Source organism: Drosophila arizonae, chromosome 4 (genome assembly GCF_054131065.1).
Source record: "Drosophila arizonae isolate 15081-1271.41 chromosome 4, UAZ_ARI_1.0, whole genome shotgun sequence".
NCBI classification, from domain to species: Eukaryota; Metazoa; Arthropoda; class Insecta; order Diptera; family Drosophilidae; genus Drosophila; species Drosophila arizonae.
In genome coordinates this window covers 14,965,214-14,990,564 of record NC_142924.1, presented here as the reverse complement: position 1 = coordinate 14,990,564, position 25,351 = coordinate 14,965,214, and the positions used below count along the sequence as shown (strand labels likewise).

Genomic DNA, 25,351 nt, shown 5'->3' with positions numbered 1-25,351 from the left:
TAAAAATTCTATACAATTGTAAATAAGTAGTAATAAATGTAAATATACAAAAATTTTACAAGGAAACGATATGAAATTAATAAAATATTCAATATTAGTAGTAGAAATTAAGATTATACTAAAATGAATAACAGATATTATTAGTCATACTACAATTACTACTACTTTTAAACTTTTTACTACTATCACTCTACATACTATGGTTCTACTCATCATCATCTATTAAAAATTTGAGTAGTTTTCTTATATTCTCATACTTAACTACCATATATGAGCTTACTACTATTTCACTTTCTACTACTACAGAACGGAGCGCCCATCGCCTAGTAGTATGATATACGCTTCTGCTTTGCCTCTCTTCGGCAGAGCTTTCGTATAAATGCTGTTAAAAAGCTCTGTTATTGTACAGTAAACTCAATTAACCTTGACAACCGAAATATGTAAATGCGTAAGTCTGCTAAGGGATCGAGAACTCAATTTAATATAATTAAGTGTTGGGGCAAGGGCCTCTAAATGGAATCGGTCCACATGCTTATGGTTCACACTGTGCAAAAACGTGTGCTACACAATCTGATAATGCATTGAACTTGTACTAATTTTATAGCATGTACTGCAAATTGTTATTCGCAGGGGTTATCAGCATACGGAATGAAAAAACATATAGACTATATTCAAACGAGCGTATAATTGTTTTGCGTATGAGCAATTCAATTATAGAACATTAGAATACGATTTTCTCTCTTCAGCCTTGACAATCCTTAGTTGACGTAGTTGTGTTTTGTGCTTGGAAAATATGAAAATAAAAATACGCACAAATTATTTAGAGACTACAAATACTTGGGCGTGCGCTTTTCTTCTGTGAGAACTACAACTAACGGGCCAGACAGCTGGCAAATATAATTGGATATAAGTATAGCGCATAAATGTTTAAAAAAGAAATATTGTCTGCCTCTTACTCTTGCTCAATGGGCGCCACATATTGGGGAAGTGTTATATGGTCTTTCTTTGGTCCCTGTGCGCATTCCAGACATCTTGGGCAGCCAAGCGATGCCGCAACTAGAGCCAGATTTTTATGTAACTCCCATAAAGAGACAATAATAATGATGACGTTACGGCAGCAACAACAACAACAACGAATAGAAAAACTAAAACACGTGAATCAAGCGCTTTATGAGGCCTTTAATTTAATTTAGCAAAAGTGAGCCGAGCAGAAAGAGCCCCCTAAGATAGCGTGAGATATCGGGCTAGGAAATGAACGACAAACGGTTAGAAATGAAAGTGAAATGAGAAACAGGGCTGAAACAGAGCTAAGAGCATAAGCATGGCTTGGTTCATGGCGCGAACCAATTAGTTGGCTTTAAAATAAGGTTTGTCAAATTCATGGAACATAGATTTGGCCGAAAATCTTTGAATTTGTATTTTTCTATTTTTTCTGTATTCTTTATTAACAATCTTTCATTTGGAAATATACAAAATATTTGTACATTTAAAAAATCTGTTCAATTAATGTTTCATAGCTCTTGCCACAATTTAGCTCATAGCCTATAATTATGTTCATTAAAATTTAATTGTACAGCTTGTAGTAAAAGCTTGTCAGAAAACGCATTCATATAAATAATAGAAAACGGTTTCTAATTGCTAAAATCCCAACTAAATTTCCAACATCGAAGCTCTAGTATTTACATTCCAACAGATTTTACTACACATTCATTCCACATGTTCATTTGGAAGCTCTCTACTCATTTGGGCAATTTTCCCCAATCAGAATAATCTTCAAATAATATCCCAACTCAATGCCAAACTTCTGCCAAAAGTCAGCAATTGCTTCTGGCCTTCGTTGCTGTGCAGGCAATTTGTAAAGTTAATTTGTTAATTTCACTTGCAATTTCAATATCATCTTAAGCATAAACAACATCGCACCGACAGCAGCAGCATGACCAGCCAGCCAGCCAGCTTCGACCCCTGTAGCCTGGTCACAGTTCAGGTATCAACCACGTTCCACATACGATCCACAAACGCTGTGAGTCAAGTTAACTGTGTGTCGCGTCTTGTGCGAGTGAGAATCAGCCAAGTGTGGCGCCAAATGTGCTCCGATATTGCAGAGGCAGGAAGCATTCGCTTCTTGGCGCTACTCCCCCGCATTCCAGTCAATGCTGAACGCTCAAAACAAAACACACAAAACATAAAAAAAAAATAAGAAAAAACGTTTGTAGAAATCTTGAGTAATCCGTTGGCTTCGCATAACGTTTTGAAAACAGTTTTAACGCGCATTCCAAACGAGACGGTTCGCCTAGTTCGGCTCCTTACAAATAAACGTCGAAGCTTTAGTGCATTTTAAATTAAATTGCAAAAAGTTTACAATAAAAGCAAAAGTGCGCTTGAAAGTAAAGCGAAAATTAAGAGAGAGAAAAGAAATTCGTGTTTATGTGAAGGCTATGAAAAGTTAACAAATATTTCAAAAGTGTTTAAATCAAATATTTGAAATCTACATCATAATTAATTTAAACATCAAAACATACACGGATATATTGGATACGCTCTAATTGGAGTAAGCTAGTTGGAAACAAAATATTTGTAGTCAGACAAAAATCCTTGCCTGTTGTCATATACTACCCGGCGATAGAGGGCGCCAGGCAATGCCTGCCTTGCTTTGACTTTAGTTCCTTTTACTGCCAATGGATGGCGCTATTATGATGAAATTGTTGCTCTCATATTTGTTTTGTTTCTTATCTCGCTTTGCAAATCTGAAGCTCTGTCGCATGAATTCCACACAAAACACAGCTTTAATATACTACAGGCATATTCAAAGAACTAACAGTTATTTAATTAGGAGAGACTCAAAAGAAATCAGAGCAAAAATGGTGAAACTGTCGCGTCACAGCTGGAGCTCCAGTTGGAGCTGCAAACAGACCTTCAAGTCACACTTAGTTGCGGCAGGCAGGCATCTCTCGGCAGCTCCCAGGTGTACAGGTGCACAAGTGTACAGGTGGTGCGCCAGCTCTTAGAGCTGAACAGCAGCTGGAAGCCAACGAAATTACAGACAATGATGAAAACGACAATAATTTCAAGGTTCGTTTGATGTAAGCTCGGCGCGCATGCGTACGGAGCGACGCTATGGAGTGGCAAAGAGGAGGTCTACTCTAGCAGCAGTGGCAGCGGCAGCGGCAGCGGCAGCGGTAGCAGCTCTTCAGACCGTTTCACGCCCTGCCTCAGCCACAACTTCTATTTTTCTACTATTTTTCTATTTTTTTTTCTGTTTCTGTTGTTAAATGATTACAAAATTTTGTTGAAAAGCCATGTTACGCTTCTCGGCGCAAAAAAGTTTCTTTTTTTTCTGTTGCTTGCCGAAGTTGCGCAGCTACATCGAGTCTATGGCTAGACATAGGTATACCTGATAGCTAACAGGTAGCCCTGGATTTTAGATATGCATGTTAAGAGCTTTTTAGGCGATTGCACAAGACGTGGTAAGACTTCCTCTCAAATCAAAGAGCTGAAGCGAGATATTTTAATGAAATTTGGTGTATATAAAATGTCAGCTAATTAAAATTTTAAAAATTTATAAATATTGGTTAAAAACCTGGACATTTAATATATATTTAGATTGCAAGAGTTTAACTAATCAGACAATGCATTCTTAATCTTATCTAATCTTATCTAAGAAGAGCCCCAATAAACTAGCTTCAGATATATTTATTAGTTATTTATGTCTGCCCTCATATATCATATGTATATCAATAACAATTCAATCGATCCATTAGCTTGGCTGCTTAGCGCGCTTCGTAGCCATTGATGCGGTCAACAATTAGATCGTTGACCAGTTCCTTCATATTTTTGGCCACAATAAAGTCCAAGTGATTGAAGCTCTCGAGGGGCACACGATGATCCTCAGCCAGGTGGGTGAACTCGGCGACCAAAGTGTTCACATCCTCTGGACCGCACAGCGCATCGTTTTGACTCGAATAGGAATGCGTCTTGGCCGTTATTTTGCTCAAGTCGTAGTCTGGCGGCAGATCCTGGCCATAGAGGTCACGATTCTTCTTGGTGCCCCAGTCGTACTGGCGGAACTCGTGCGAGGTCGACAGCTGCAGGTAGTGAATGCCCTGATTACTGGAAGAGCCACCTGGATGCGTCTCAATCAAGAGCTGCATGGAAGTCTGCCGAGCGAAAAGAATGCAATTTATGGAATATATAAGAGAGTTTGGGATTACGCTGAGCCCTTACCAGATTAATGTTCTCATAGCCGCCATTGGCGAACATCAGGAATCCGTTCTTGCAGATGGAGTCGTAGGGGCTGCCGCTGCCGCAGCCGTTGTCCGCCAGGCGATTGACTAGATTGTTGTACGGTATCAGCTCGGTGTCCACCAGCAGTTGGTTCCAAACGCCGCCGGGAGTGCCCACCAGTGGTCCAAGCAATCTGAAGATCGCGGAACGGCCGTGCGCAAAGAATGCGCATGGAGCCAGCAAGTGACCCGACTTGATCTTCGCATTGTACTCCGGTCGCTCGGACAAGAGCACCAGGTACACCGTGGTGCCCTGCGAGTGGCCGGCATAGTGCAGCTGCTCGTGCTGCGTCTCCTCCAGAATGTAATCAATCATGGCAGCGATGTCGATGGTGCCAATCTCATGCCAGTCGAAGTGCCAGAACCTGGGATGGTTCACTGAGATTTGCTCGTTGGCGCGCGAGTAGATATTGCCACGTGCATTGCCCAGCCAGACATCGTATCCCGCGTCGGCCAGCAGGTAGGCCAACGAGTTGTCCGGCCCCGAGCTCAGCCAGCAGTCCGAGTTGCTGAACAGGCCATGCTGCAGCAGCACCGGCGGCCGCCTCGCGTTCTGGTTGCCCAGCTTGTGGGAGTAAGGAATGCGAAAGAGTTTCAGCACGTAGCCATCCTCGGTGACCACCCTATGGGCCTCAGCTGGATAGCCATGGGAGCGTATACGCTCATCCGAGGGGATCATCCCACGCAGATTGAACTTGCCATCAGCGAGTGCCTGGCTTAAGGCCAGCAGAAGTGGCAACAGGTAGATCAGAGTGCGCATTGTAGAGTCTAGAAGGAACCTCTTGGCTCTGACTGCGGCAGTCGAGTGGGTCACTTATATAGCCACGGCAAAGACAGAGGGAGAGGGGCAGGGAGTGCGCCAAACTCTCCAATCAACCAATGAATTCAAATCGATTTGATTTACCTCACAGCTGATAATGGCCAAGTTAAGATTACCGTGGATCTAAAGTTGCGGTGGAATATTTCACTTGGCTGGGGGGCGAGTCTTGCGATCAATTAACTATTTTTAGCAACATTTCGACTGATTTATGATCCACAAATTCTAAAATATCATTATGAAAACAACAATTCTTTTCGCATTTTGCTTTGCTGATATTTTTTGGAAGGAAAATAAGTTAAGCTACAAGTACCGGCAGGTGGTTACCTCTATTATGATTATATTTCGCCCTAGATTAAAATGAACATATATTAACAAATAATCATTAATACTTTAAGGTATTCCAGACAGCCTGGCCGTATTAGTTAACAGTAACGGTATCTGTTCTAATCTATTCTATTTTGTTATAATGTGGCCTCCAGACTTTTGATACTATTTGTCTATAATAATTACTATATAATACATGTGTGTGGATCGTAATATTATCATTGCTATGCTTCATAGATTTAGCTTCTTGAGTATATGATATATGTAAACGACAAAATATATATTTAAATAATATGCAGATTAATTATAATCAATAGAAAACAGCTGAAAGGAAGTTTGCAAATATTTAGAGTTTTTTCATATAATATTTTTAAAAGATTTTTAATTTTTATTTACACATATTCTGTGAGAATAATATAATAATTGAAGATTTTTAAATAATATATAAAATAATAATAATATATAATAATAATACTACATAAATAATATTTCAAGCTTTATTTTAATTATAAGGTGTGGGATACCACATTTTACACTATAAAAACTGAATCGATCAAAATATTAGAAAAAAAAAAAAAAAAAACAAATTGCTGATTATAATTAATAATATTATCTATTTATAAAAACAACAAATTCACAAAAGTATAATAAAAATTAAACAAAATATTTTCAAACGTAATAAGTCACTGGGACAAATTCAAACTTCGTATCTCCCATAGTTGGTTAGCAATTGATAATTATAAGTACTTTGGTACTAATATTATTATGATTCCTATCTTAAGTAGTGCTAGTAAGTAACAAAAACCTTTAACTGAAGTCAGAGCAGCATCCATTTCCATTGGGCTTTCATTACTCTTGTATCCACTTTGAATTTCTTGAATTTATATTGATTCCAGTTGCTGCAGAGCTTCAAGCTATGTGCCAGTCGGGCATCAATATAAACCCATAATCGAAACGCATGTCAGGATGCTTTTACTGCCGATTCTACTGTTATATGCCGGCTGGACGGAGCTAGTGCTGGCTGACAGCTGTCCGCCGTCGGAGGCCATCCTGCCCTGTCGCTGTTCGCTGCGCGGCAAGGAGATACAAATATGGTAAGTAGATGCAGCTGAGAGACTCACCTGGCTAAACGGCTGTTTGTGCAGGTGCTCGCACAGCAACTTGCCACAGATAATGGATGGCCTGAAGGCCGTGGAGCGGAATATCAAGACCCAAATCGATGAGCTGGTGCTGGAGAACAATCAGCTGCCCGCGCTGCCGGGTCGCTTCTTTGGCAACCTGCAGATCGTGCGGCTGATGCTGCGCTACAATAGCATCGAGCGGGTGTCCAATGGCTGGCTGAACGAGCTGGAGAACAGCCTGGTGGAGATATTCATAGTGGAGCCACAGCTGCGCAGCATCCCGGCCGAGAGCTTGAACGGCATGATCAACATGCTGGCCATAACCATACAGAGCGACGAGCTGAAGCACTTGCCCGACTTCTCGGGCCTGCTCAGCCTGACCTATGTGAGCGTGCAGAGCGCATCGCTGACGGAGCTGCAGCCGCACAGCTTTCGGCATCTGCCCAAGCTGCAGCACATCCACATCACGGGCGGCGCGGGTCTGACGCGCCTGGAGGCGGGCCTGTTCGATGGCTTGATATCCCTAAAGAGTCTGGATCTCAGTCGCAACGGTATCAACTGGATTCACCTGCGCGCCATGACGCGATTGCCTAACTTGGTCAGCCTGAAGCTATCGTATAATCAGATCAGCGATGTGGGCATGATTGGACGCATTGTGAAGGACCTGGAGCACTTGAAGAAGCTGCGCCTCGATCACAATATCATAAACGTCATCGAGGACGGCTCCTTTGTGGACTTGCCCAATCTCTCAGAGCTGCATCTCAATGACAATCGCATCACGGAGCTGCAGTACGGCGCCTTCCTGCGCACCCCCCAACTGAAGACGATTCATTTGCACAACAATTTGATACGGCGCATACATCCGGAGTCGCTGCTGCAGGCCTCTGGCAGCGGCGTGGAGGCCGTGCACATCTACAACAATGAGATTGGCCATGTGGAGGCGCTGCGAGCACTGCTTGACGCCTTGCCCACGCTGCGCTTCCTGGACATGAGCGGCAATCTGTTGAGCGAGCTGCCCTACGGGGCACTGCGTGGCCATGGCACGTTGGAGCAACTGCATCTGAACAACAATCAATTGCGCTCGATCGAGCGCGATGCTCTGATGGCCATGCCCGCTCTCCGGGAGCTGCGCATGCGCAACAACAGCCTCAGCTCGGATCTGCCATTGCCCTTCTGGAATCTGCCGGGTCTCAAGGGCTTGGATCTCGCCCAGAATCAATTTGTGCGCGTCGACTCACAGCTGCTGGCTGGCCTGCCCTCGCTGCGTCGCTTGGATCTCAGCGAGAACGGCTTGGTCGATCTGGCTGCCAACAGCTTTCGGCACAATAGTCTCCTGGAAACACTCAACATATCGTCGAATGAACTGACCCACATCTATCCGGGCACCTTCATGCACTTAGAGCGCCTCTTTGAGGTGGACGCCAGCTACAATCAGTTGACTGCTATGATTCCAGGACTGCCACAGATTGTGGAGCGCATATCGTTGCGTGGCAATCGCATCTCTTCACTGCCCCCTGCGGGCAGCAAATCCCTGCAGTTGCCCAATCTGCGCATGCTGGATCTCAGCCAGAATCTCATTGAGCAGCTGCCACGGCACGGCTTCCAGGCGGCGCCCGAGCTACGCGTGCTGAGTCTGGCGCAGAATCAGCTGCGTCTGCTGGAGGACACCTCGTTCATAGGCATACAGCGGCTGGAGCTGCTGCACCTGCAGGACAATCAGCTGAGCCAGGCGGATGAGCGTGCGCTGTTGCCACTGGCGGAGCTTCGCAATCTCAATCTGCAGTCCAATAAGCTGGAGTCCATCACGGACAACTTCTTCTCGAACAACAGCCGGCTGGAGCAGCTGGATCTGTCCCGCAATCTCATCCGCACCATTTCGCCCACCGCCTTCGACAATCAGCGCTCGCTGGAGTATCTGGATCTGTCGGGCAATGCGCTGCTCGACATCTCCGTGGGTCTGGGCAATCTGCACAGTCTGCGCGACGTGGATCTCAGCTACAATCAGATCTCGCGCGTGCATGCGGATGTGGTCAATGCCTGGCGCAATGTCGTCGAGATTCGCCTGTCCAACAATCTCATCGTGGAGCTGCAGCAGGCCACCTTCCGCAACCTGCCCAAGCTGCAGTATCTGGATCTGAGCAGCAACGAGATTAGCAGCGTGCAGCCAGGCGCACTCAAGAGTTTGCCGGAGCTGCAGGAGTTTGTGCTGGCCGACAACAAGCTGGTGGAGCTGAAGGATCACGTGTTCGAGGACCTGCCCTCACTACTGGCCTCCCACTTCCAGTACAACAAATTGAGGTACATCTCGCCAGAGAGCTTCCACCACGCCAACTCGCTGGTCTTCCTCAACTTGTCCAACAATCACTTTCGCAACATGGAAAACATTGGACTGCGCAGCATGCGCAACCTGGAGGTCTTGGACCTCTCCACCAATGGCGTCAAAATGGTCTCCACAATGCCACTCAAGGCGCTCAACTGGCTGGTCGAGCTGAAGATGGATAACAATCAGATATGCAGAATACAGGTGGGTCTGCTCTAGTGGACCCTGCTCCATATATATTTCTCCTTTAAATATGTTTGTCTCTTTCAGGGCTCTCCCTTTGAGACCATGCCCAGGTTGCGTGTTTTGTCCATGCGCAACAATCAGCTGAGAACCATCAAGGAGCGCACCTTTAGGAATTTGAGAGGCAACATTGCCATACTCGATGTGGATGGTAGGTCTTAGACTACTTCTCCGGCTGTGCTCATTCCATAAACTCACATTCGCCTCTCTCTCTCAGGCAATCCCATTGAGTGCAACTGTGAGATGCAGTGGCTCTCCGTCTGGCTGCAGGAGACGAATTTCCCTTACCCCGGTCCAAAGTGCAAGGATGGTCGCCTGCTCCGCATGGCCCGCATGGAGCGCAGTCTCTGCGCTGGCCTGGAGCTCTACAATGGCGGCGATAACAACGAGCGCACCGAGGCCAATCATCTGCCGCTGCTGAACGAGCACGGCGACGTGTTCCAGCGTGATCTGCCCGAGGAATTCAATGATGATTGCGACGCGTATAACGAGCGTCCGATGGTGGGGGATAGCGAATACTTTTACGAGCAGTATGTGGACTCCACGGATGTGCCGGAATCGACTAATGCGGTGGTCAGCAGCTCACAGCGACCCAAGCCGACGACAGCAGCTAATCCCAACATAGATCTGAACAATACGCTGCTGCATACCAAGTACTTCAATAGGCGACCACAGCCGGCGGCTGGTGCTGGATCTCCGTTCACCTTCTTTGGCTATCCGATACCCAGCCTGAGCCTGGGTCGCTTCTTTGGATTTGGCGAGCGTGGGCGTAAGCAGCGCACGGATCAGGATGATCCGATGCCAGCCACGCATCGCATGGCGCACATCAATTTGCCCAGTGGGCGTGGCAAGACGCGCATGTATCAGCCGAACAGCGCCGAGTTCGAGAAGTACCTGCGGGAGCAGCAGCAACAGCAACAGCAGCAACCGAATGTGCCCAACGCTAGGAATCGCTATGGCGAAACGGAGTCGACCACCAGCTCGGGCGAGGAAGCCGCGAGCAATGAGAGTGGTGCAGCCACCACAACGGGCGTATTTCGCACCACATTCCGAGAGCCAGCGAGCATTGAGCGTGGCGGCTTCCGACCCATTGTGCCGGCACACGTTGGCGGCTTCATGCCAGTGCATGATCCCCAGCAGCGGCGCGGTGTAGTGGAGCAAGTGAATGCCACGAGCAAACCACACCTGGAGCGGCATTTTGTGCCCATCGCCGTGCAACCGGAGCAGGCACAGCCCAGACCCAACCCAACGAGCGGCGCCGAGAGCAGCGAAACGGCCACCTACGAAGTCACCGAAGTGACACCCGATATAACCACTCAAATGCCAATCGTTAAGAGCACCAGACCCATGACAACAGGTCGGCCAACGTCATCCGCAACTACAACTACGACTACAACTAGTTCTACAACAGAAACGCCGATGACCAGCGCCTCCAGTGAGCAACAAACGGAGGATTCCCAGTACGATGATGAGGATCTGGAGGCGCAGTCAGTAACGCTGCTGCGTCCACCGAAGCTCTATCAGCCAACAACAGCGGAGACCATACTATTGATACCGCCACCCGAAGAGCACGTGGCACAAATCAAAAGTCACTCATGGGTGACGACCACGACAGAAGCCATCACTGACTATAAGGCCACACCCAGCAGCGAGCAAGTGGCTGATGCGCCTGCTCGCGGTACTGGAGCCACTGGCGTACGTACGCCTGGTGGACGTTCCACTATCACCAAGGTGTATACACCGCACCAGCAGCATCAGCAGCAATTGGTACAGCCCACAGCCGAGGAGTATCAGCGCACAACGCCCAGTGCGGACAATGAGAGCTTTGCCAGCGAGCAGCAAGTGATTTCCAGACAAGCCCAGAAGCGTACAGACACATTGCCGGATCTATCACAGGTCGCGGAGCGGACGGAGCGCAAGGATGGCATGGACTGGTACTATGAGAGCTTCAAGAAGAAACGAGATTTTACAAATCAAGCTACTGCGGTGCATACGCCTGTCAACAAGGAGGTGTTCTATGGCAATGTCCTGCCAGAATTAAATGGAAGCAGCAGTTGGAGTCAGCCAAGCAACCGATATATAATCCTACTGACCTTCATCTTGCTGGGCAGTCGATGAGGAACGTTGTTGGCAGTGTTAAACAGTTGTTTAAGTTGTTTTATAAGTTTATTTTTACAATTGATATGTATGTATATTAATCTATGTTGTATAATAAAATTAAAACATTAGATTCCTGAACATTCGCTGGGTCAACTAGGAGTGTACCTGAAAAATAAGTATTAATAACAAATTAGTTTCATATATTATAATTGAGGAAAATGCAATTCTCGTATAGCAATCAGATGGTAGTGCATTGTCTGTAAATTTCAACATTATTGCTCTGATTTGCTATGTAGTTATCATCATTAGAAAATATATGGATTTTTAATAATAGATCGAATGCTTACCTTTCAGCAGGGGTTCGGATGCCCGCCTTTTTCCAGCTTGCTCTCGGACAATTAAATGCGTACAGGACTAAAAGTAAATTTACATCAATTAGATATGCCGATTATCAAATAAAAGAGCTAGTTTTTTTTTATATTAAAATCAGATGGTAGTGCATGGCGTGCAATCAATATCAACATAATTGTTCTGAGTTAGTATGAAGATATCATCAGAAAATATAAAAAACGATCAGATATACAATTTAAAGACCACTTACTTTAACTTGTAGGTTATGTGTAACATCTACGTACAAAAATCCAAGTAAATTCCACGAGCAACTAAAACGAAACAAATATGTATAACACTTTTATATTTAAATACACTTTTACATTAGGTACAGCTAATTGTTATCAGTTGCTGGCTGTGGTTCTAGATATAATTCAACACAATTGCTCAGTTATTTAATATAATTTTTATCATCCTTGGAGATAATTTAATGTTATTCCTGAGAGTTGCAGACTCACCTCGCATATTTATCGCGTTGCGTAGAAAAGTTTCAAATTTCCAGTTCGACGCAAAAACCACGTGGTTCAAGTACATGCCTCAGTTCAGTCACCAAAGTCCAGTAGGCCAGCTCTTATATAGTGCAGCCAATTAAAAACGTTACAGTCCTCTAAAGACATTTTTGTTTAACGCTTTAGCAATTAATTGCAATTTATTTTAAAACTTGCAAGTAAATTATTAAAAGCAGACCACACGCTGCCGCTGCTTAAAGAGATTGAAAGAGAACGATGCTACCGGATGTTTTATTTTATTGACAGCTATGTGCAGTGCTACCATATCAGTATTATAAGCATACTCTGACAACTCTATACTATTTGGTAGCCCTGTGCGAGCTTGCCATATGAATTGGCGCAATTTTGGCAAACAAAACTAAACAAAATAAAAATAGTCTAGCAACGAACAAGGTAAATGGTCGAGTCAAGAGCAAATTCAAGAAATGAATACAGAGGTCTTCAAACACAATGGAAACACTTCAGTTGCAGTTCGATGACAGCTAATGTTCTCTATTGACTTTTGCAGCTCCAGCTACTTAGGCTACAATAATGACGACAACGACACCGACATTGCAGACGCGCATGGCATTAGCTGAAATACCCGATCGCCTAGAGGCACTACGTGTGGCGAATACACCAACAAATGCTAATCGCCGTACGCCTGATGAACCGACGCCGGCCACTACAGCCAACACGCCCAATGGTGGAGGCGGCGGTGGAGGACTTGGACTGCGTGTGGACAATGATATGAATGTGGCACAGGCACAGGACTTCAGCTTCTCGCCGCTACCCTCACCAGATGAACTAATCATACGGCAACGTGGGCGTCGTCGTTTCACAACGACCTTCTCGCCGGACAAAGTCAATGGCGGTGTCAGCGGGAACAGCAGTTCAATACGCAGTCCATTTCAGCGTACGCCTACGAAGAACCTGCAATTGACTAGTGGCATGATATTGCGCAGTTCGCCACGCAAACGATTGACCATGGGCAGCACACCACCCGAACCTACACCAATGGAAACATATTCACCCATCAAGTTGACCCACACAAAGCAACAGCTATGGCCAGGCACGCCCATAGTGAAGAAGCAGAAAATGGACGATCGTCCCGTAGCACAAACGAACAGCGAGGTGCCATTGCCAACGCTTCTGATGGGTCTATCACATCAACAACTTACTGACTTGATAATGTGCAATATAAAACAGGAAACTGCGGTGGCCACACAAAGTGCTGAGGAAAAGATTCGCGGTCAGCTGCCAACACCAGATATTAGGTAAATGATGTTTATATGAACTATTGACATATAATTTGTGCCTGAATATTTTACAGTTCGTTGGAGCAGGAGTTGCATTATGCCAAAAGGCTCATATTTAAATCTCTGCCTACGTCGCGGCTGTGCAAGAAAACGGATGCCGCTGCCTACTCAAAGGCAGCCATCCACCTGAACGAGTTTAAGCGAGTGCTGCAAACGCAGGCGAAGCGTTTGCACGATTCCACCCACTGGGATGCTCTGGTGGACTATGTCAGCATGGCCTGGCAGTGTGTGGCGAGCACGCCCAACTGGGAGAGCAACTCCCACAATGCAGTGCGCAGACAGTGCTTCAAGCTGCTCGCCTGCTCATGTTATGCGGCTATCAAGCACGGTGGCATGCGGCTGGGCCAGACGAGACTGGAGACATTGGAGCGCAATTTGCGTGAGTGGTCCAAGGACTACGAGGATGTACTGTCCTGCGTGAATGCACTACAGCGTACGCTGAACAGCCGCACCAGCTTATAAAGCCAAGAGAGGTGGTAGACTTTAAAATAGACCTAAGACCGACTTGCTGAACTCGAGGTTTAGTGGACCGTTTAGACTTAAGTATGCATCTCCGATAAGCGAATCCATTTGCCATTTTTGTAGCGGCATTTCAAGTTGCACACACCTTGAATGCATTGTTTTAAATTTTGTTTATATTCTGTGTTTGTTTTAATTTTCTTCTGTTTACATTCTGTGCACCACACATCATACCCCGATTTTGTTAAATACACATAACCGAGCGCATGCGTCAGCCACAGTTAATTTAGAGATTTAAACCTAAACAAATATAATCATTAACAACATAAATACTATGTACATGGTTATGCATATATACATCATATATTTAGAAATACACACTTATATTTATTAATGCTTATATATATTAATAAACAATTGCTCACCAAGTAAGTTTGATTCGTGTTTAACATTTTCAACTAAGTACACTTATAGATGGCTGGATAATAAATATGTATAGGACTATGACTACGTTTCACTAGATCGTACGCCACGCTTCGGCCCCGCCCAGAATCTTCAACCTAAACAATATTAATGCCTTCTGCTGTGCCAATGTAGTAAACTTAGTATAGCCAGCAGGCAGCTAAGCACGGGTTGTGCCCTGCTTAATGGAGCACTCGAGATGCGACGCCCTGCAAATTAGAGAAGAAATTGCATTTATTTTTGAGTGTATTAAAATTTATAGAATGATTATGAATTAATTGCGAACTTTGTGAAATAATTTATAAATAAAAAGTGAAAGTTGGTAATGACTATGCCAATGTCATTATTAGATTAGATAGATTTGAAAACTCTATAATTCGAGATAAGTTATATTAAACGTGTGATGACAATTCTAAGAACTATAAATAATTTAAAATTAGCAAATATTACTTCTGATAATATATAATTTGTGGACAATGAGCTTCTCTGAAGGACCCTTGTGACGAAAAAATGTCTGATGATAACACATTAATCCTACTTCCGCTCAATAAGTTAATTTTATATATATTCTCAGAATCACATGACTGATACATTAATCATATCATCTGGATTTTTCAATGCCAAATACGATTTTATTTATTTAGCAGATTAACTCTTATTTCATTATGAGTACGCACACTTAATATTTTGTTTATTTGCCTCGAACTGAAAACTTTGCAAGAGAATTTACAATAAACTTTGTGAAAGAATAATAAACATAGTATGTTAATTATCTTCAAAAATTTGATGATTTAAAACGATTCAATGATTCGTTGAGTTAGTTCAATTAGCATTATAAATTAAATCTAATTATCATTGATTTTATACGATTGCGCATGATGAAGATCATCTTGCAGGTCTATCCAGTACTATTTACATTATAAAATTAGCATTGCTTTGTTAATCTTCAACTGGGTGTGTATGAGTGGTCAGCGTTGGCTGCTGAGTGTTTATGTATACACGTTATACATATATAAGTATTTTATTGATCATGGATCTGCTGTGCTGCTGCTGTCCAAATACCAACTTGTTCCAACTCTTCCATAAACATTCCAATGGCACTTACACTCTCTGAGAAAAGCGGATACACAACAGCATTCCTTGACTTCCTCGAAGAAATAGCAAGAGCCTACCGAAGGCTTATAGATCTTCTCCTCCACAAAGCATTTATGGGCTTTATAGGGCAGACCCTCTGAAAGAAAGAAATAAACATTTTAATTCAAATGTAATTAAATTTTGTATATTAAGTTCTCTTATTTATTTTCAATGGAACAAAGTGCAAGGCTACTCATTCAATGTTTACACTTATTATTATCAGAATGTATCAATTGCAATTTTGTATGTTTATTATTGCAAAGAAAAATATATCAAATTTGGCGGGCGTGACTTTGGTGGCATTCAGCATATGTCTTACGTCTGCTGCAGTTCGTCAAACTAAACTTATGACATATAAAGCTGGTAGGGATTGCAAAATTTGTTTAGCAAACACCTTAAATACACCGAGTAATTTTATAGAAATCATGTAAACATTTTAAAATTTGTTTATGAGAAAATACGCAACGCGCTTTGATTGGCTAAACAAAAGCAAAGTCTATGGATATAAAATAGACATCTGGACATGGAACTGATTTTATATGATCAGCTGTCGCTGTCAGTCATAAACAAAGTCAATGCAAGCTGCTGCTACCAAAAATCAATTAAATATTCTAAATAAATTCTCAAAAAGCTAACGAGAAATAACACTTAAATTAATTTCATTTGGTTTTAGTTTTCAATATACATATATACATATATATTTCTATGCTGTGCTATAGCCGTTTTAAGTAGAAACGGAAACTAATAATATAGAATATATGTTTATTAGACGCTGCGCCAATATCAACAAATTCTTTGCCAAAACAATAGCAAACTAACCAAATGACTACAAAAATTCTTCAACTTTGGGGGCCATCATATCATGCCGAACTCTCGAATTCTGTTTACACGAATTGTTTATAAAAACTAAATGTGTTGATTTTCATAAACTTCCATATTCCAAATTAGAATAATGGAAACGAACTCATTGTTTCGCTAATGCTGATGCTGCTGCTGCGTGTCACAAATATTTATTCAATTATGTAATTATCTGAAATTTAATGCAAATCGATATGAGACTCACTATATCTACAATATATGGACAGACATATACTATGAGAAATTCGCTGATCGCAATGCTAATATATTGAGACAGCTGACACTAGCCGAGGGCATGACAAAAATTTCAAATTCAATGAAAATCGACTGATAGTTAAAAGAGCGGAAAAAATTGATATTGAAGTATTCAAAATGATTATGATTGATTATGATGTTGTCTGAACCAGAAACTCGTATTTAAATAAAAAGCCAGTTATTATATAGAGCATGTTTAGGCGGTATATAAAAAGCTAACTGAGTTAGGAGCTAACAACTGTACAATACCCGTTAATGGTGCAACAATGATTAAATAAATTTTCAATATATTCTCTGATTTGTTCCTTAGATTTATAACGCCTCCAATGCATCAGAGCTATGCAAAATTTTATACTGTTAAAACTATAGAATATATAAGACTTCTATGATTTGCCACGACCAAGCTTACAAATAGTATAGTAATAATAGACATTATATTCATATCTATTTATGTACATAGTATACTGTCTCCGAATGAGGTTACACACAAGTACATATGCCAAATTCCAAGTGTCTAGTCTCAGGGTTATAACCCATATACCCTCTTCTTGACTACATGAACGAGTATAATAAATAGTTTAATGATTCATCAAAGCGTCAACACTTAAAGCCATCAATTCAAAAATCTAATAAAATTTGTATGAATGCAAATTATTTGACAACTTTTTTTGCGTGTTCAAAATGTGCAAAAATAAAAGCTGAGCATATAATTGCCTAAAAATTATTTACAAAAGAAAAATAATAATAATAATTATAATAAATACAAGCAGTTCCTAAAAAGGTGCTTAGATGTCGTTACAAGAAACACCAGTAGCCAATAGCCACCCAGAGAGTGGTTAAAACGAACGAGTTTTGTTCATTGATAGAATCGAGTGCTATGATGAAGCGGCTGCTTGAGTATTTCGAATTCTAGAATTCTAGACACGTCTGAGAATTGTTTGTGACTAAGGCTGTTGCATATTAAATAGTACGCGAAAAGATCTAAGCATTTTAGTTCCATAAATAAAAATATATATATACATATACATACATACATATTTGCTTATATTATATTAAAAGCTAAGACTCTCCATTACTGCAAACAGATGATTTTGTTGTATGCAACTGCAATTTTGAGATTTTGCTTATCGATAAGCGCGAAAATTACGAGTGATGCCTGATAAGAATAAGGTTGATAAGGTTAAAGTTCCATTGAGATTAAAACAGTATCATAAATTAATCTGCAGTAAACTGCAAATTTACTGTACGTTTTTTTAAAGGAAATTACTCGGTACAAATGAATTAAAACATCATCTTTGTTTAGTAATCAACAAGAAATAAAACGAACCCAATTAGTCAATAAAAAAAAAACCCGAAACTACTAAAGATTAAATTTAATGAGCGTATTTACTAGAACACACAGAGAATACAATTTCAATGCGAGTGCATTTGGAGAACTGCAAAACGGAAAATTGTGCACGCCTTGAAGAAAACCATTCAAGTGTAGAAAATACGAAGTGCCGAACCCCCAGTGGAACGCATTAAAACAAACATAAAAACAACTTGGAAAAGAAAAGAATTAAATATAAACTGGCGCTTGGTCACTAGGAATGTCAGTTGATGTACAGTGGAGACAGACTAAACTGGATGAGCTCAACAAATATCAAATCTAAAGTATTTCATAGCTAAGATATCATTTACTACGCAAGAATTCTGTTGAGATGCATATATAAACATGCATACACTATAACGGGTAACTACTGTAGCGCTATGCAAGACGATGCAATGGAGCGTAGCTGCGGTTAAGATATGTGGACCACAACCTTAACCACTTACAACTTCCGCAATAGCCACGTGCTAATGAAAAGAGCGAGACTGAGAGGTTGAGTGAGTGAAAGAGATAGCTAACAGAACCCAACCTATTTTCGAGCCGAGTTTAGTGGCGCCACTTAGCTTGCATCATCTCTATTGAGCTGCGCTCATTGCGTGCCTCTCGCTCATTAGCCAATGGAATTATTGTCATTATGTAGTAGGCAAATGAAGCTTTCAGCTTCACTTAGGCTGCACTCAAGTGGGTTAGTGGCACTCGCCAGCGTTTTCATTTTCCATTTAATTCTTGTATTTCTTACGTTTTTCAGCTCTTTTGTTTATGTGTGAGAAATTGCAGAGTTTATAGTCTGTCTGTGTTGTTTGTTATTGTTAAAGCGCCATGTGTGCATGAACGCACCTTGGCGGGCAGCTCATAAATATCATATAATATCATCATTATTATCATCATCCACACATCGTTGGCTCACCTTCTCGATGCTGCAGTTCACACCAGCAATGGTCTTTCTCGAATTGTGGCGTCCAGCAATAATCTAAATATTGCCCACAGTCCATCGAATTGCAAGAGTTCTGTATGCCGGCACGAGCTACCAAAAAGAGAGATGGAACGGGAGAGTTAGTGAGAGACAGCAGCAGCTGCGAGCGAGCACCTGACGAGCAGAGGAACACATGAGTGCATACACATACGCATACATACATATGTATGTGAGGAGCTTCATTCGCAGAGATCTTAAGATATAAGAGATGCATGGCTTACTTGCATTCAGCTTTCGTAGCGCTTGCTCAGCGTCCTTCTCTGATACTTCATGATCAAATTTTAATTCGTCATAGCTTTCACTGATGCCTGACGCTTTGTCGCCGAGCTCATCCAGGGACGAGCAGCGGCTGAACATTAAGAGCAGGCATAGCCACAGGAATGTTGCTTTGGGTACTATAGGTAATCCATTTGGTGTTGTATGGCAGGAACTACGTTTATCACTCGTATTAGAAGAAATCATGCAGTTAACCGAATCCTCTGCACTTTTCCGCATTGTTTTTGAAGTTTTTAGTGTGCGTTTTTACAGTTACATTAGTTGGTATTTATTTTGGTATTTATTTGAATGTCAAGTGCTTTCGTCGTTTGCTCTCGTTACTTGATATGGATCCGTAAGTCGTGCTAAGTGCTGGAGCGCACTGAGGATGGAAAAAAGAGACGTTGTTATAGTACACATATTGAAAATGCGGTCATATAAGCTATAGAGTATGCCAAGCATGTAAAATGTGCATTATATATTGGGTTACAGCTGCACAGCTGATTGGTTCCGAGACTGCAGCTCAGATTCTTAACGCTTAAATTGGAAGCGAAGGAAATTAAAATATAATGAACCTAACAATTAATATGAGCCGTAATATTTCGGTCAAACTATTTGTTACTATAACAAAAATACTAAAAATTATTAGTTTTTTATTTACTTTTTTTTTTTCAAATATTTATGTTCATTTTTTCCTTTTCCATCGTAAAAAATTTGCCCGCTGCTTACTCCATTTGTTGTAATTTATTGTTATTATGTTTTTTTTATGCTTTCTTTCCACATATCACATCAATTATTATTGCACATTTTTTTTCTTTCAGCTCTTTGGTTACGAATAAATAATTTGGAATTTTCATTTTAAATACGAAAAATTTCTTTGGTATTTGGCGTCTAATTTATTGTCCAGCGATTCGACGATTCACCCATTCATAAATTAAATGTTGCATGAAAATAGATGCTTTCAAAAATCTAAGAAAATCATTTTTCAACGAAATCAAGAACTTGAAAACGCGCGCGAGTCGCGACGTCTTTTCGCATAAATTGAACAGCTTAACGGAACGGAGGAAAGACAGCGACTGTGACGTCCGCTGCGGCGCCCATGCGAAATCATTCTGATCGATGCGGGCAAGCGTTCGGAACGCGCTGTTAACTTAAAGTACTGTTAGATAACATTAAAAGTAATAGAACCGCTCTTTGCATACCCTAACACAATTGAGCGAATTATTAAATCATTATAATGCCCGATTTAGGAATCTATGTGTATATAACTAATAATTACCAGCACTTATTTTGTCTACGACCTTTAAATTTAATAACATTGTCAAAGTTGCATTATTTACTGGCAAACTAACGCTTGAGTTAACAGATTACTTTGCATAATCTAATATTACTTAATCGTGTGAAGTCCCTCTATGCGTGCTTTCACTCCTTCCTCTACATTTGCATAATAATTTTATGTATTTGCATAATCATTGAAATTCATTTCATTCCTTCTGAGAGTAGAGTACACCAACTCATGAAAGAGTTTGTTATGCTCAGGCAAGATGTGAACAAATGTTCTCTTTCAAATTATATTCAGAAAAGGTATATTATTTATTTTTATTTATTTATTTTTAACTGTTTGATTTCTTGCCAGCACTGCCTTAAAGTGCTGCCAGTTTAGCCTATTTCAGGCTAAATCTAGCTTATTTGCGAGTGGTCTGTATGTATGTTTGTATGTGTTTGTTTATGTTTCTAAGTCTCTGTCGGTCAGCGAGAGACGAAGAAGTACTACAGAAGCTCATTTAAATTGTCTATACATATGTATGCATGTATGCAGGAGTAGAATGCTTGCAGCAGAAGAGAGTCTTCCCATAGGTCACTCAAAGCTCTCGTTGCTGTCGGCATCTACCTGGTGCCGGCCTCAACATTTGAGAGCGACTTAGTGGTTGAGCGAAAGTCGCCCTATATAAAGGGCAGCAGCTGTAGCATTTCTTCAGTCGTCCAGGTCTGCTGGGGGTCAACCGTGCAGTGTAGTAAAGTGAAGTGAGGTGTGTGTGTGAAGAGATCAGCTAAGCATTCGAGACATAGAGGAAATTCTTGGAGGAAATACTTAAAGGAAATACTTAGAAGAATAACTTAGAGCAAATACTTGGAGGAAATGCTTTGAACTTTTTATCATATCAAGTGAAAAAAATATTTTGTGCCAAATTATTATTTGATTTTTTGATTTTTCATTTGATTATTATGATAAGCTAAAATTAAAAAAAGTCACTGCAGAAATTAAAAAAAAAATGTATTTGCTTCTTTTATATGCTTTCTTGTATTTTCCTCCTTCTATACCTTATTTCGGTCAACACTGCTGCCTTATCATAGTAAACATCCTGGAATGCAGAAATTTTTTGAATTGCAAGGCAAATAAGAGTAAGGCAATATTTAATAAAATAAAGATAAGTCATAAGTAATAAAAACGTATTAACTGCATGCACACACATATGTATGTATATTATTCATGTATGTATGTATGTATAGTTAATATATGATAACTTTTTGTTGCTTTACTATGTAATTAATTGTCTTCCAGAATTCTTTGAATTGAAGTGAGTTGTAGATAAGTACTTACGCCTATATAAGTCATTAATAAACATTACACGATAAAATATTGAGGTATAAGTACTTAACACAGGTTTACAATATAAAAGTAAATTGTAGTTGATCTAAAAATATTTTGCATTATATTCTATTTATATTATTATTATATTTACACACATACATAAATAACTGATTATATCATTTTTTAGTAGTTCACATATAATTGCAGCCAATTAGCTGTTTCTATCAACAGTAATTTAATCAAATTACTCAAGAACTCAAGTGGAAAAGTATTGCTTGGTCCATTTAGAGGATGACACTTAATAATCTTTGATAATTTGTTGAAAATGAGGCAGAGCAGATTGGACAACATTCCTGGGCTGCCTGACACACATTGAAATATGCTTTTATAATTTATGTACACCTAAGCAGACCCGGCGAGGCGCATCCCTTTAAATAGAGATCTGGGCACGAGTCTCATAATTTGTATATGGCCGTGTTTAAAAATAACATAGAAATACACACATCAACTATGTGTCGAGGAAGTTCTAAACCCCCTCTCTACTTTGTTTAGATAAGATGCTGATGATGCTGCTGCTGCTGCAACCTGTTGTAGCACCCCTCCAGATCGTAAATCTTGACAAGCTTCTGCAGTTTTTTTTTAGGTTTTTGTTTTTGTTTTTGTTTAGAAAGCGAAATTTTATGGATGCCACTGTCTAGTATTACAGCAAGTCTATTAAATTGTTCTGCTGGCCTACAAACTGTGGGCGGTTATTGTTTTCTTTTTTGTGGCTGCCCAAAAAGCCTTTGGTTTACCTTTGAGAAATTTCAACAAAAATATATGATGACATCAAAATTATAAAATGAAATGACTTAATTCAAATGCAGGCAACTCAATAAGCAGGATATTGAGGCAAGTTATTTGTGTCAAGGTAAAGGGAGAGTCACCAATATGGTATAAAGTCAGTTCTAATGGGAGGTACAGTAAAAGAGGGATGGGGCACATAGAGAAATAGCAAGAATGTTCATATGACACGCAAAATGAGAATGTATATATAATATATACTAATAATGCTGTCTTCTATACCTACAAAAATATTTTTTTTTTTTCTCATGAATAATTATATTTTATAATTATTATTATTTCTTAAAAATTTTAAAAATTATTTCATTTAGCAAACGCGCGCCTCTCGCACAACAAACAACGCGTTTTTGAAAACGCGCGCGATTTCACAGTTTGTGAGTCATCTGTACAGTTTGCGAAGCACTGCCAAAGCACCCATAGCAGCTGGCTTAAATTGTATTTCATTTCGACGCGCCATGGCAACTTTTCCTTCAGAATAAGACAAAACACTAAAATTTATGATCATTTTCACACTGAACAATCAATCAGCAAATCGGCCTAAATATACATATATCTATATAGGTATATACATATGTAAAGTATATCATATTGAAAACTATTTATATTGGGCCCATGGAGCAGAAACTACATTAAAATGCTCTCAATGCTTGAATTTTTAAATTGTTGCCTAGCTGCGGGGGATTTATCTTTGGCAATAGACTCGTTTCTTAAGATTTTAATCAGAGCACAAATTTGTCAATATTTTCTTCTTTTTTTAACAAACGATTTTCAATTTTCTGTTTTCAGTTTTTTCCCCTTGTGTTTTTTTTTTACTTTGTTACAAAACTAGCGACAGTTCAAGTTCGTTTGGTTTTCAATGATAATAGAGCATAAATAAAAAAAAACGTGCATAATTTGTTTTTGTATTTATAATTGTTATTGTTATTGTTACCCTGCTTTTTAAATGGAATAAACAATTTGTTGTTGATTTTTTTCCGAGATTTTTTGTTGTTGTTTAAGCGTAGCGTAATAAACGAGATTCGGAAGGCGACTGAAAGCGTGACGCACTAGACGACGCGACGATGCGGCGCCGACAGCTTGCGGCTATGGCAACAACTTCGTATATCCTTTGTCCTGAGTCCTGCGGCATATACCTTGCACCCTCTCAAGCCCAAAGGAAAGCAACCCCTGCAAGCAGACTTTGCTTACAGCTGGCAATGCCTTAACACGGAGTAAGAGAGCGTGAGCGAGAGAGAGAGCTAGTGAGAGTGAGCGAGAGAGAAGGGAGCAAGGGCCAGACAAGCTAACGGTAGCGTGTGTAATATAATATTCCTATCATAAGCAACAGGCTACCCACATCAAACCCAAACAAACCTGCGCAACGGCGCAAAACAAAGAAGGAATAAAACCTTCGCCAAGGACAGCAAGTCACAGATATTGAATGCAAAAGCAGAAAGTTTGTTTAGGTTTGCAGAATGTGAGATGGAAGATAGACATATATATATAATATATATTACATAGTGTTTGGGTAGGACGAGCAATGCCTGATTGATGACAGACAGCATGTGTGTGCAGACGGCAAAAGACCTGGCAAGAAATTGCCAAAGGTAAAGTTAATTACGTTTGATTGAGTTATTGGCGTGAGAGAAATCTGGATTATGAATTATGAATGTTGGTTTCAGGGGGCTTGACAAGCTTATTTATTATAGAAATGAGTATTTTTTATTAGAATATATTGATGAAGATATAAAACATACCTAAATAAAATGGGCCCACAGTTCAGGACTACGGCATGGTTACTTACATATATATTAAATTATATTTTGAAGCCTATTTATCAATTTTTCTTTACTTTTGTAGTTTACTTTGTCACTTCTCCTCCACTTGGGATAGGTCAATTATTTGCCTGATCTAAATGTTCCAGCTGTCTGCTCTGCTCTGCATGCCCTTCCATCACTTGACAAATGACGAGCAGTCGGACTGTGTCAGGTGTTGGGCAATAGCTAAAGCTGCCCCTGCTCATAAATAACGCACTCGTCTCGATTTGGCTATAGAATCTATAGAAATACCAAAGCACATATGGCGTATGAGCAACGCATCAGCTCGAGCAGTTAAGCGTTAACGATTAGCCCCAGACAATGAGGACCCCAGTTGATGCTGCTGTTGCTGCTGGCGACTAGCTAATGATGAACTGACAGATCTTTAGGAGGTGGGCCAGTGCTCTGATTCCAGCCAGTGGATGGCGAGCACACAAGTGGCCATTGGCACGAAGCCAATTCGATGCTTGACATTTATTATGATTGGCTTATTAGGGCAGCTACTCGCAGCAACAACCTGGGCCATAGTCGCGGGCAGCTGCCGGAGGTTACAGGGTATCCATGGGTAGCGCCTGTTGCCGCATATGATAGCAAATGCGAATGGGGCCATTAACAAACTGTTTGAGCGAGCAAAAGCACATTTGTAATCTCGATGAGAAACGAGCATAAAAGCAATGTGGAATATATGTATGTATGTATGCATATATTTATATCAATAAAATGAAATTAATTGTAAATTTAAATCTACAGCAAATAATCAGCAGCGTATGCAGTTCCGAGAAACTTATATTTTAGATATGTAATATACAAATATATATATAAAGTTACCATCATATTCTCCGTTAATGTAGAATATTTTACATGCCATAGTTCCACTATTTAGAAACTTAAGAGTTTTTATTTGAATTCTTGTCAAGTTTTGTTTAAGCAAAATAAAATATTTTAATTC

The 25,351-nt window shown here is 40.8% G+C and overlaps 4 protein-coding genes and 2 non-coding genes across 9 annotated transcripts; 2 read left to right on the top strand and 4 right to left on the bottom strand.

Annotated features, from left to right (window-relative positions):
• Positions 1 to 136: 136 nt before the first annotated feature.
• atk (artichoke) lies at positions 137 to 11,259 on the top strand. Of its 2 annotated transcripts, XM_089469063.1 has the most exons (5): positions 137 to 2,548; positions 6,321 to 6,518; positions 6,570 to 9,069; positions 9,136 to 9,259; positions 9,326 to 11,259. In XM_089469063.1, the coding sequence occupies exons 2-5, from the start codon at positions 6,391 to 6,393 to the stop codon at positions 11,224 to 11,226; spliced, it is 4,653 nt and encodes a 1,550-aa protein (XP_089325189.1). In that variant the 5' UTR covers positions 137 to 2,548; positions 6,321 to 6,390; the 3' UTR covers positions 11,227 to 11,259. The 2 variants fall into 2 exon arrangements, with proteins under 2 accessions (XP_089325189.1, XP_017862473.1); XM_018006984.2 differs by lacking the exon at positions 137 to 2,548 and having other exon boundaries at positions 5,165 to 6,518.
• mag (magro) lies at positions 3,675 to 5,089 on the bottom strand. Its single transcript, XM_018007005.2, has 2 exons — positions 4,222 to 5,089; positions 3,675 to 4,154 (listed from the first exon to the last, which is right to left on the bottom strand). The coding sequence occupies exons 1-2, from the start codon at positions 5,038 to 5,040 to the stop codon at positions 3,768 to 3,770; spliced, it is 1,206 nt and encodes a 401-aa protein (XP_017862494.1). The 5' UTR covers positions 5,041 to 5,089; the 3' UTR covers positions 3,675 to 3,767.
• On the bottom strand, positions 11,253 to 23,690 carry LOC108613503 (uncharacterized). Of its 3 annotated transcripts, none has more exons than XM_089469101.1 (8): positions 23,538 to 23,690; positions 19,137 to 19,552; positions 18,850 to 18,966; positions 15,432 to 15,557; positions 12,057 to 14,535; positions 11,810 to 11,870; positions 11,556 to 11,622; positions 11,253 to 11,373 (listed from the first exon to the last, which is right to left on the bottom strand). In XM_089469101.1, exons 2-5 carry the CDS (start codon positions 19,408 to 19,410, stop codon positions 14,435 to 14,437), a joined length of 618 nt encoding a protein of 205 aa, XP_089325227.1. In that variant the 5' UTR covers positions 19,411 to 19,552; positions 23,538 to 23,690; the 3' UTR covers positions 11,253 to 11,373; positions 11,556 to 11,622; positions 11,810 to 11,870; positions 12,057 to 14,434. The 3 variants fall into 3 exon arrangements, with proteins under 3 accessions (XP_089325227.1, XP_089325226.1, XP_017862504.1); XM_089469100.1 differs by lacking the exon at positions 23,538 to 23,690 and adding an exon at positions 19,832 to 20,305; XM_018007015.2 differs by lacking the exon at positions 23,538 to 23,690 and adding an exon at positions 19,900 to 20,305.
• On the bottom strand, positions 11,439 to 11,524 carry LOC149269170 (small nucleolar RNA Me18S-Um1356). Its single transcript, XR_016270141.1, has one exon. It is a non-coding gene; the product is annotated as a small nucleolar RNA Me18S-Um1356 (small nucleolar RNA).
• On the bottom strand, positions 11,688 to 11,774 carry LOC149269169 (small nucleolar RNA Me18S-Um1356). The gene has a single exon (XR_016270142.1). It is a non-coding gene; the product is annotated as a small nucleolar RNA Me18S-Um1356 (small nucleolar RNA).
• On the top strand, positions 12,639 to 14,296 carry LOC108613497 (uncharacterized). The gene is made up of 2 exons (XM_018007006.2): positions 12,639 to 13,363; positions 13,420 to 14,296. Exons 1-2 carry the CDS (start codon positions 12,639 to 12,641, stop codon positions 13,865 to 13,867), a joined length of 1,173 nt encoding a protein of 390 aa, XP_017862495.1. The 3' UTR covers positions 13,868 to 14,296.
• Positions 23,691 to 25,351: the final 1,661 nt, after the last annotated feature.